General features: G+C 45.8%; 1 protein-coding gene across 1 annotated transcript; it reads left to right on the top strand.

Annotated features, from left to right (window-relative positions):
• Positions 1-927, top strand: LOC125561100 (transcription initiation factor IIB-1-like). The gene has a single exon (XM_048724384.1). It carries the CDS (start codon positions 1-3, stop codon positions 925-927), a length of 927 nt encoding a protein of 308 aa, XP_048580341.1.
• Positions 928-9,785: the final 8,858 nt, after the last annotated feature.

Genomic DNA, 9,785 nt, shown 5'->3' with positions numbered 1-9,785 from the left:
ATGGAGGAACGAACAGTTGAACGCACGGTTGAAGATCGGTCACCACCACCATATAATATCCCCGGCGGACCGGTGCCTGAGATTGACGTCCCCACCCTCATACCGGAATTTGCACTGTTTGACCGAGCCCTCACCGAATACGAGACTAGTAGAGCCTCCTTGGGAGACGAGGATAGTAGTAACACCCTTTGCAATCATGACGACCTAGTCACAGAAGACGGGGTCACTAGTTGCTTAGAGTGCGGGGAACAGATGCAGCGCGTGATCGCACACGAAAGGGAGTGGGGTTTTTACGGACATTCCGACGGCAAACGGTCTTCGGACCTAAGTCGGGTCCAGGTACGTAGGTCTGAGGATAGAAATATTGACAAGGATGTGGAGAACATGGGTTTTAGCGGGGTAATTGTATCCAAAGCTAACGAGATATACACTCAGGTGACGAAAGGCCAGATTTTTCGCGGCGACCCACGGAAGGCGATCGTCTTTGCGTGTATCTACTACGCCTACAAGATGTCCGGTAAGTGTCAGACACCGAAAACCTTGATGGAAACTTTTGGATTGAGCAGGAAGAGTTGCCTTAAGGGTCTAAAAATCTTTAGTATTAACGCGCCTAAAGATTACTTACTACACGGAACGTCTCCCACCGTCGTGGACCACATTCGCGATGTGATGGATAGATTCTCGGCGTCCCCCGCACAGAAGGGAGAGGTGGTCCAGCTCTACTACAGATCTAAGAACCGCTCGTCTGAGTTGAATCGCGCTCGCCCACAATCCTTTGCGGTCGCTTTAACCTATTACTGGGTACGGCTAAAGGGGGTCGATATTACACTTAAAAAATTCTCCGAAAGGACGGGCGTCTCCGAGTTAACCATCAGTAGGAAAGCGAGAGAAGTGGCCACAGTCCTGGGTACGCCTGGTGTGGTATGATATTTCCTGATTTCCAGAGAAATCAGGATTTCCAGAAAACTGTCAGTTCGGAGTAGATGTGAATTAACACGTCTAAAAAAATTCGAAAAAAGTGGTTTAAAGACGTGGATGTAATAACAAAATGGATATGCAAAGTGCTGGAAGTCTTACAAATCTCACCGTGGAGGATCAAGCCGCCACCTTAGCGAGGTGGGGAGCCGCAGACTTTGACGCCGTTATGGAGCGCGCGGCGTGGGAGGGGTGCGTCGAGACCGTGAGGTTGTGTAAGAGTTGGGGTGCGACGGATTTCGAAAAGCCGATGGTCAGGGCCGCAATGAACGGCCACACCGAGATCGTTAAGATGTGTTGTGAGTCGGGCGCCTGTGACTTCGTATATCCAGCGTCCATGGCCGCGAAAGGCGGGCACGTAGAGGTTTTGAAGGTGATGGATGAGTATTGTGATGACATGTGCGCCTGGATAGAGGCTATGGGCGTCGCGGCGGAGAGGGGTCAGGTGGAGGTTGTTAGGCTGCTGATAGATTTAGATCATTTTGGCCTCGACGAGGAGCTTGGTTGGTTCACCGCCGAGGCGGCGTACAACGGTCACGTTGAGGTTCTAGAGTTGCTGAGAGAAAACTTCAGCGAGTTTGACCCGGACTATGCTATAACACCGGCCACCGAATCTGGAAACCTCGAGATTGTGAGGTTGTGCTTGGAGTGGGGCGCGACCGATCTCATTGTACATATGAACTACGCGCGGTTTTTGGGTCTACACGAAATTGTCGCGGTGCTACGTGCGGCGTGGAGGTGGGGTCTCGTGCATGAGGAGCTCCCGGAGAAGCTACACAAGGTGAGATTCCGTAGAAAGCTGGAGGACGAACTAATGCCAGTAGCTTGGCATCCGGACAGGTTTTGGGATTGGTGCATGGATGAGCAAGAGAAGGAAATGTTGGGAGAATGCTTCGCCAGGTAGACGCTGACCGGCTAGAAGGCGGGTATCGCGTGTTGGATTGAAAAGTGATTTAAGGACATGACCGGTTTGATAGAAATGGAGAACCAAACGGTGAAAGACCCGAAAGTATCCCCCGTAAAGCGAACAACGGATTATAAGTGTCTTCATGGCAGAGTGAAATATTATTGCAAAGATTGTCACGGATCGCAAATCTGCCCTCACAACCGGAGAAAAACGCGGTGCAGAGAATGTAACGGCGGTAGCATTTGTGAGCACAGACGAGCAAGATATGTCTGTAAAGACTGCAAGGGGAAAGGGATGTGTGAACACGGCAAACAGAGACCCTTTTGTAAGTTATGCGGAGGGTCTCAAATATGCGAACACGATAGACAAAAGCACCATTGCAGAACGTGTAACGGAAATTAGCATTGACCCACTCAGTTTTGTAACGCGTCTCACGTTACAAAACACATACATTCCTAATCGCCCTAACAACTAGCGATTCTGAAAATAGGTTTTGTATTTACATTGGGAGTTCGCGGTCGCCAGGGTGGTCTGGTATGCAGTCTATTGTTTGGCACGTGAACAGGTATTGTCTTCTTGCGGTACGTCACATCCGTCCACATGCACCCCGCATGTTACCGGAATAGATACCAAGCTAAACCAGCCGTAAAGGCTGTGATCGTGGCAAGGTTAGTTTCGTGCTGTGTGTTCGTGGGTTTAATCACGTCCGGCTTTGGGTTAGTTTTCGCCTCCGGTTCCGGTTTGTGAGCCGTGACTGACTCGGTATGAGGTAACACAATCTTTGAATGACCCATATTATGTTTTGGGATCGTTTTTATCTCGTTATTTATCGGATTCAACCCCAGTTTCATATCTGTGGTGGCTTTTTGTAACTTGTTATTATAGCCAGCGATCGAAGTGTTGTTATTTATCACAAGATACGATGGACTTAACCAACAGCCGAGGGCGAAAGCCAGGTCTAGTTTTTGTCTCGCCTGTTGTAAAGCAAACTGATACCGTTGTATACTTTTCGATATACTGTTTTCCACCACCGCGCTTTCAAAGAGTTTCGAAAAGACCTGTTTCGTTTCCTGAGCTGAACCGCTATCACCAACGATTGACGACCGGGTCTGAACTTGCGCGCCTAGAATACAGTAAACAAAGGCTTCGATGCTCTGGTTTATCCTAGACAACCCAGCTTTGGTTAACCCCATTGATTTTTCCGGAAAGAACCACTCATACTGAAACCCAGTTCTAAGATCTTTCAGGTATTCGATCTCAAAGTGATTCATGTGTTCGTGGTCGCTTTTGGCAGCGTCCCATTCGTCGTGTAATTGATCAATGGTGTCATAAGGCTTATACTTGTCGTTAGAAGATGACAAGCCGTGATAATCATAATTATAAACGTTCCCTAACCCATGATTTATCGGTCCGAGGAACCGGAAATCGTCACCAGTTCGGAATTCTGTTCTTAGTTTTTGGTAAGCCGCTTCGCTGTAGAAGTTTTTATTCCAACTAAAGAGCCTATCTTTTGGAAGAGGGCATTGTAGCTCGTTTAATATTCGTCTGATAGTGAAAATGATGTGAAATCTGTAGAATGACCCCACTTGAGAGCCGTCAATCATGTCACGCGTCACACCACATCCAGCAGTCGCGCAAAACATAGCAAAATTTAAGGCTTGACTCCAATAACTGAGGTTCGGGGCGTCGAGCCACCTACTAGCCTCCTTTGCTGTTCTGAATACTAGCAAGCTGTCGGTGAATATGTCCCTAAAAACAAAGTGTGTCTTCACCTTTGGTGTTATAAAAACATCAAAAGAGACGTAATTATTTCTCGTAGGGTTTTCGTCCAACGGCAATATCTTGTACTCTGCACGCGCGTCTAGTCTGTATTGTTTTGGGAACCCAAACAGTTGCTGGATCGTTTCCTTGTATGCTTGTGTGTCGTCGGCGACTAGAAAATCCTGGATATTCTCGGGTTTCCAGCTATTACCAGGGAAGTGATATAACGTTTTGACTAGATTCCCATTCTTGTCGAATGGATCGTATTCGTCCCCATTGAAAACGAATTGCGCATTGCCGTGCTCGTCGGCAGAGAACCTTAAGCGTGAGTAGTAGGGGTACCTTTTCACAAATTCTGTAAATTTCATCTTATATGACATATAAGATGTTTTTAAATCAGTCCTTTACGCATCTCAATTCATAGATCCATCCGACGGGAGTTCTCTCGTACAGAAATTTCACCGAGCGGGTCGACTCGCCAGGTCTTTCAAAATCTCTTCTCTTACTGTTTCCCTCAGCTTGGTAATGTTTACGTTTTTTTCGTCCTCTCTTACCGACTTTTGACGGATCTGGAGCTTTAGAGCCTCAAACTTGTCCAACTCGTTCAAGATTAAAGAGAACTCTTCGTCTGATATTTTGTTGTCTTTTAAAGCTTTAGAGACCAGGTCGCGTATGCTATTTACTTTTGCCTTTGCCATCGCCGCTGTTTGGTCGTGCTTGGAGACTTTTTGCGACAGCCGTTTAGAAACCGCCGCACAGCCTACAGAGGTGAGACCGAAAACACCAGCCAAAGCACCCAACGGAACTCCAACGATGATGCCCAAACCTGACAGAGAAGTCCCCAAACCACTAGACCCAAGAATGACGGATAAGAGTCCTAAGACCACACTTAACTTTGAAAACACGCTCTGCCCTCGTTTATACTTTTTCCTCACGTTCTCGTAATGTTTAACTTCTTGCTCCAAACTTCCCAAAACATCGTGGGTCTTTTGGAGTCTGAAGTTATCACCCGAGGGGCTGACCCCTCGGGGTACGTTCGGGTAGATCGAGTTGTACTCTTCCATAGCTTTATTATGGGGAGAGTTTATTCTTTAAGTAATTTCTAAGATTAGACGTATCGGGTAGAGACCGCGCTCTATTGTGTTTCCGTCACCGCCCTTTATACTAAGACGGAGACTACTCACGTAACCGACTGATGTGGTACTAATCCGTACCGGATCGCTTGGATTGAGGTATATCTTTCCTTCATCAAGTTCTACACTTGCTAGGATTTGTGAGGGCGCCCCTTGTTGGAGGGAGTCGGACGCGTTCACAAGATCGCAGTGGATAAAAATAGCCTCGTGACCTATCATCTTTATCTCGTGGCGAGTGTTTGCTTCCAGCTCCCTGGTCTTGAGTCCTAACAGGCAGGCGAGCGGCTCATTCAACACGACGTTCCGATGAACTTCGAGTGACGAGTCTCTAATAGAGACTGACTTTTCACCAAGACGCATACCCCCATCTATTTGACGTTTTAGCGTCTCGATCGTATACTGCCCCGCGGGGATCCTAAGGATAATGTTCTCACCGTTGGAGACCGTTCCCTCGCTTGAGAGACTGTTACAACGATTATGAAACGCACATCCTCGCAGCGCGATAAACCGCGGCTTTTCAATAGGGTGTTCTAAATAGACGGTAAAGTCACCAACGTTCCCTTCAATGTAGAGTAATACCATTTGTTATGATTTCCGTCTCCTTTTAAATCGTTCTACGAAATACAGGACGACAGCGACGATGAGAAGCCATGCGTTTTTAGCTAAAAAGCCAACAACTTCACCTGCCGTTCTAAAGATGAAACTAGCTATCGCACCAACCATTCCTGGGAGTATTTCTCCTAATTTCTTGCCTATTGTTTTAAGACCGTCTCCAACGCCTTTTACAACACTTGTCAAACCCGTCTTCAGGTTAGAGACGATAACACCGATAACAACACCCACAGCGGTAACGACAGCAGCGACTGTAAATCCGTATTTCTTAAAAATCGCTTTGACACGATCTTTCAACGGCATTCTCTCTTCAAGATTTTCTCTCTCCAATTGATTCTCTTCCAAAGTCTCATCTATGACAGAATTTCTTTCGCTGAGCTCTTCATTTTTACGATCTATAGCTCTTAGTCTTTCTTGGTTAGTTGTTTCACTTCGTTCCTCATTATTTTTTCTCATTTGCTCGGTGTTTCTCTCTTCTTCTTCTCTGAGTGTATTACCTGTAGCGTCTAGTTCATCGAGTTGAATCTGAATTTGCTTGTACTTTCCGGATCTGATTTTGTCGTCAACACTCTTCCGCACCGTTCTATCCTCATTATACAACCTTTCTGGTCTAGTCCAACCACCTTTTCTCGCAGAATAGAAGGAAATGAATTGTTTCCCTCTTTCATCCGTTGAAATCTGAACTAAATTTTCATCAAGATCTGGATATTTCGATAACAAAAGGTCTACCCTAAGTGCGTCCGTTGAAGAAGAACCCCCCATATTCTGTAACTCCATGTACTCGGGGACAGCCTTCCCAGGGTTTCGTGTTTTCCATAAATCACGCAACCTCCCTATCACGTGGCTTGTAGCTCTACCGAATCTAGTTGAGATCCTTTTAATCCATGGTTCTACTCCCTCATCATCGTTTGGAAGAAGAGAATCATATTCTTCGTCCACGGTAGTATTCAAATCTTCTCTACCTTCTTCTGTTGTGGGATCAAAATCTATATCCATTTCTTATTTTGTTTGAAAATAAGAAATCTTTAAGTCGTGCCGGCTCATATCCACCTACTCGCTACATAGCCAAGAGCTAACATTCCACCTCCAACATATGCCATCTCTCCCATCTTTTGGTTGCTACTTGGTCTGTAGTAATCTGAGAGCTCAGGCTCTTTCAAATCAAAATCTGGATGTGTTTGAGCGTATAGTTTGAAAGCCTGATCGGTCTCCTTATCATTCTGGTCTGCACGAAGTTTATTATTATATTCTTCCCCCAACCAATCCTGATATTCCTGTCGTTTTTTCTGCCAATCACCCATTGCTTGTTGATACTTTTCAAGCGCTTTATCGTGTCTTATTTTTTCTTTATCAACATGAGTAGCGTCAGAAGATAAGTATCTCGCTAGGTAACTCCCTCCAACGAATGCCGTCGCATTAAGAATAGCTCCACCAATCATAAATGCTATACTCGCCATTTATTAATCAATCTATAAGATCTTTAAGTCACCTACAGCGGTTTTGGCAAAATCTTTTGTGTTTCCAGATAATCTTTCAGATACATACTACCGGACAGGACAGCAACCCATTTAGCGTAGTTTGTAACACTTGACGAAGGGTCGCTGATGAATGACTCTTTCATAGCCTTTTTAGCAACATAACCCATACCGGCGGCTAATCCGATGATGACTGCTGAGTCGGTGATCGTTTTCACAAGTTTGTTTTCAGTTGACATGATTTTATTTATTACAGATTCAGATAATCTTTAAATCACAACATTCCTATTTTTGGCGTCGCGTTCGGGAGGCTAGCCCCTCGGGCGGCAGGCCTCTCGAAAGTTTCAGTCTCGTTGGCGTTGATCTTAGGCGTCTTTTTGTAAAAACGCATATACATATCCAATGCGGTGAGCCCTATTCCGACTAGAGCCAGTACAGTTGTAAACGATAGCTCTGGAATCCAAGCGTCCGAGAGGCTATCCCCTCGAGCTCCCTCTTGGTGGGGTGTCTCTGCTCGTGCAGCGTCTTCTGAACTCGCCTCCGCCTCGCGTTTCATCTCCCTAGCAAGTGCTTCTCTACACCTCCTATTATATTCGGCAACTCTCTTACCAGAAGCGACTTTTATAGGATCTTTCTCCTTAGCGGCACTCTTCTTCCTGGGGGGAGGGTCCTTTGTGATTTGCTCAACCTCTTGATTTTCGTCAGACATGATTCTTTACTCTGGATAAAGAATCTTTAAATCACATCATGCTCAAGAGCTTGCTCAGGTGTGCTCAAGAGCTTGCCCAGTTGTGCTCAAGAGCTTGCTTAGACGTGCTCAGGTGTGCTCAAGAGCTTGCTTAGGTGTGCTCAGGTGTGGTCAAGAGTTTGCTCAGTTGTGCTTGAAACTTCTTGAAGTTTGTTGGAAGTCTCCTGTGAAGGTGTTAGTTTAACATGCTTAGCGACCCGAAAGAGGGCACTAGCAAGTGCTACCATCCTTCCTCCCTTCAATACCAAGAGACCTGCAAAGTTTGACAATTCGCGTTTAACCAACTCGTCGTTCTGTAAGTCTTTGCTAAGCGCTTCGGTGTCATCTACAGGAACCACGTAGGAAATGACTTGAGACACCACTTGAAGTGCTGATTCTACTAATCCATCAGTAACTTGTTTGCCTAAGACAGTCTGGTAGCGAACAAAGTACTTTTCGACGTCTTTCGCCGAGAGCTTCTTGATATCCCCTAAACTCATGTCCACACCAAGAAATTCCTTCGTAGTCCCAAGAGATGCGAGAATAGCCAGCGATTCTCGTTTGACTTCAACATCGTCTTCGAGAGGCTCACCCTTCGAGCTCCCCTTAGACTTAGGCTCCTCTTCCATATAATCCTCAATGCTTGCCATCTTATTTTGTAAGTAGACCAAGATGTTTTTAAACCACTTCGAGGGGTCAGCCCCTCGAGCTCTCACCGCGTGGCAGGAATCTCCAAATAACGTTGGAATGGATGTCGTAGGCAGAAACAGAGTCTGGAATACTTTTCAGTTTTCAGCAGTTCTACAAACTTTTTACGAGTCTCGACGTCTAAGTCACCCCCATAATCTTCAAACAGTGTTTTGGTACCGATTTGAGATGGATTATGGAATGTAACCACACAGGCGACGTTATCACGGAAGGGCTTTGCTATGGATGTTAATTGTTGCGTCAATACCCACACTGATAATCCTTCGTGTCTCCCTGAGAACGCTAGATTGATAAACTTGTTCGAGCGTTGCTTTAGATCTTTCGATACAGCACAGTCATCCAAAACGAGTAACGTATTTGTACCAGAAAATAGCACCGCACAATCTGTTAGTAACTCGTTAATCTCATCGGTGTTACTAGCATCCGGCGATAATACCAAGAAACGTTTATCTCCGTGAGCAAATCTACGATAGGACTTGTTTTTCGCATAAGTCGGACAAATCAACACAATGTATTCAAACACATGCCGGAACGGCCCTCGGAGCTGTTCCGTGAGGTACTTTGTCTTCCCACAATTAGTAGGTCCTGTGATAATACAATGAAAAGGAACTTTTTCCCGTAATTCTTCCATTCTTTTTGTATTATCACACAAGTCCTTTTTAATACATGATTGCTCTCAAATTCGAGTTCATAACCTCCATCAACGCGTCGGCTACTACAAACATGTAGCAGGTGATGTTTCCCGTTCCTCCAACTTTCCGTTTCATTTCTAGTTTTACTCCGTCCCGCGTGTTGTTCAAGACCAGACCTCCTCCGTGAATGCTGTTATCTGGATGTGCCCTCAAGTCGACCCACAGAGCAAACTTGTTATTAGCGTAAAAATCCTTTTGCTTAACACCCTCTCTACCGAAACGTTTCTTTACCGACTCCCAGAGGTCCGGCGGTGTCATCCCCTTGGAGTAGAGACGGTTTGGCATGCCATCCACATTAATGTTGATCGATGTGATGCTTGGATTGACAAACTTTTCGGAATCCCTTGCTCCTCCGGTGTAGCTCTCTGTGAACAGGCACAATATCCCTGTCATTGACCTCCTCGGCAGATTAATGTGCTCGTTTATGACACCATCATTAGGTTTGGAGATGGTGAACGTTTTGTGGAGAATGACGTTCTCGTAAAAGAATCCTCTACCAACCTGATAAGCCGACAACGCCTCACGAGCCAAGTATTCACTTGAGATGCAAGCATATTCCAACTCGAGGTTTGTGATTGTGTACGTTGGAGTCTTGACCGTGTCAGCATAAACAACGACGTCGGAAACTGGGGCTAGAGTAATTTCAAAGATTAGCGGATGAGGTAACGCCTTTGGATAAAAGACCCCATGCTCGCCGAGAATAGGATGGTCGAGTGGAATGCAGTACTTGGTGTTGTGAACCGCTGCAAGAGCTACTTCCTTAGCATCTGATGTCGCTTTGTCACCTGCATTTGT

Source organism: Nematostella vectensis, chromosome 2 (assembly GCF_932526225.1).
Source record: "Nematostella vectensis chromosome 2, jaNemVect1.1, whole genome shotgun sequence".
Classification (NCBI taxonomy): Eukaryota; Metazoa; Cnidaria; class Anthozoa; order Actiniaria; family Edwardsiidae; genus Nematostella; species Nematostella vectensis.
Note: the sequence above shows the minus strand (reverse complement) of the source record. Positions and strands in the feature narration are given on the sequence as shown.